The following is a 1,520-nucleotide window of genomic DNA, read 5'->3' as shown; positions in this document are numbered from 1 at the left end:
AATTCTACTCTCATAAAGTTACCATATAGTTAATTTTTACCGGAGGTTGAGTAATGATACACTAATGGACAGATGCTACCTCTATTATTTATTTATTTTTCACTTCGTGCACATATTCTCGAAAATGAGTAGGTGAAAATAAAAGGCACTATTGGTGTTTTTAAGTCCTCAACCTAAATTTTCTAGGAGATATATATATATATATATATATATATATGGTGGGGTCCAGGGATCATTTTGTAGATTTTATTCTTAAATTATGTACACCTGAAAAATGTAGCTAATTTGTAGCTGCAAACTATTAAATCCGGTCCACAAGCTGTAGCATGAGAGCCGCCTTATTTTTAGGCAATCAAGGAACTGGTGATGTTGATGCATGGGCCCTGTCGATACCAGCATAAATAGCCATGAAAGTTTGGTCCAACTAATGGGCCATGGGCCCATGTCATTAGTTCTCTCTTTCTTTCTTGTTTTTTTTTTCTTTTTTTGTTTTGTTGTCTTTTTTTTTTCTTTTTTTTTTTCCATCTGTTTTAGGTGCTTCCATTTCCACATTGTGGATAATATTGATAGCAACTTGAATGAAAAAGTCAATTGATCTCTCGCATTTAAATAGCAATCATTTAGGTAAGAAGAAAAAGGAGAACCTAGAGAAATGTACGATAATATAGAAAACAAAAATTTACATATAACCTTATTCAAACAATCAGATTTTATCCCTTTAGAATTAAATTAATAAGGACACTTTAATATAGGGTACAAAAAATTATATATGCCCTTATTCAAATAATTTCTTAATTTAACAGGGATACAACTTTAAAGAAAAAAAAATTAATTAAAAGGTATACAAAAACTAAACAAAAGTTCAGAAATTTCTAAACATTAGGAAGACAAAAGCCAAAAACAAAAAAAAAAAAAGGAAAAAGAAAACACAATAGGCATGAAAATAGTCAAAAATCGCCATAAATAGAGTTGAGCTTCATAAAACCTTCTAAAACGCACGTCCACAAACCATCATCCTTTTGGCCTTTCTACATACTCTTACTGATCTCTCTCCCCCTTCCTCTCCTCACCTCTCTCTCTCAATCTCTCTCTCTTTTTTTTTTCTGTTCTTTCTTTCTTTCTTTCTTTTTTTTTTTTTTGTTTTTTTTTTGTTTTTTGCATGCTTAGACTCATTTTCGTTCCCGTTACTTTCCAGATCCTTAAAACAAAAAAACTCAAGCCCAACAAATTAATAAAAGAAACAAACAAAAAAAAATTTTGTGTTTTCGATATCCTATATATGGTAAGGGAATTCCCAGTGTACCATTCCCTGCAGGACGTCGCCGGGTATAACTTGTCGGCGAGTGCCGGCGGGGGGTTGCATGGCGGCGTTTCAGCTTTTATGAAAGCGGGACCAAATGACGGCATAACCGTTGAGGGATTCAACAGCTACGTCGCCGGAGCATTCGTCTGCCAGAAAATTCAACACAATCACCCCTTTGGTATTTTCTATGGCGAGAATCCTTTGTCGTACTCTTTCC

General features: G+C 33.9%; 1 protein-coding gene across 1 annotated transcript in view; it reads left to right on the top strand.

Moving 5' to 3' along the window:
* Positions 1-1,279: 1,279 nt before the first annotated feature.
* Positions 1,280-1,520, top strand: part of LOC21394420 (cation/H(+) antiporter 25) — a 5,729-nt gene continuing 5,488 nt past the window's right edge. The window contains exon 1 of the mRNA XM_024167571.1: positions 1,280-1,447. Within this exon, the coding sequence (XP_024023339.1) occupies positions 1,280-1,447 (168 nt within the window). The remainder of the gene's footprint in view (positions 1,448-1,520) is intronic.

The sequence above is a fragment of the Morus notabilis genome, unplaced genomic scaffold (genome assembly GCF_000414095.1).
Source record: "Morus notabilis unplaced genomic scaffold, ASM41409v2 Scaffold1300, whole genome shotgun sequence".
In the NCBI taxonomy this organism is placed as follows: domain Eukaryota; kingdom Viridiplantae; phylum Streptophyta; class Magnoliopsida; order Rosales; family Moraceae; genus Morus; species Morus notabilis.
Note: the sequence above shows the minus strand (reverse complement) of the source record. Positions and strands in the feature narration are given on the sequence as shown.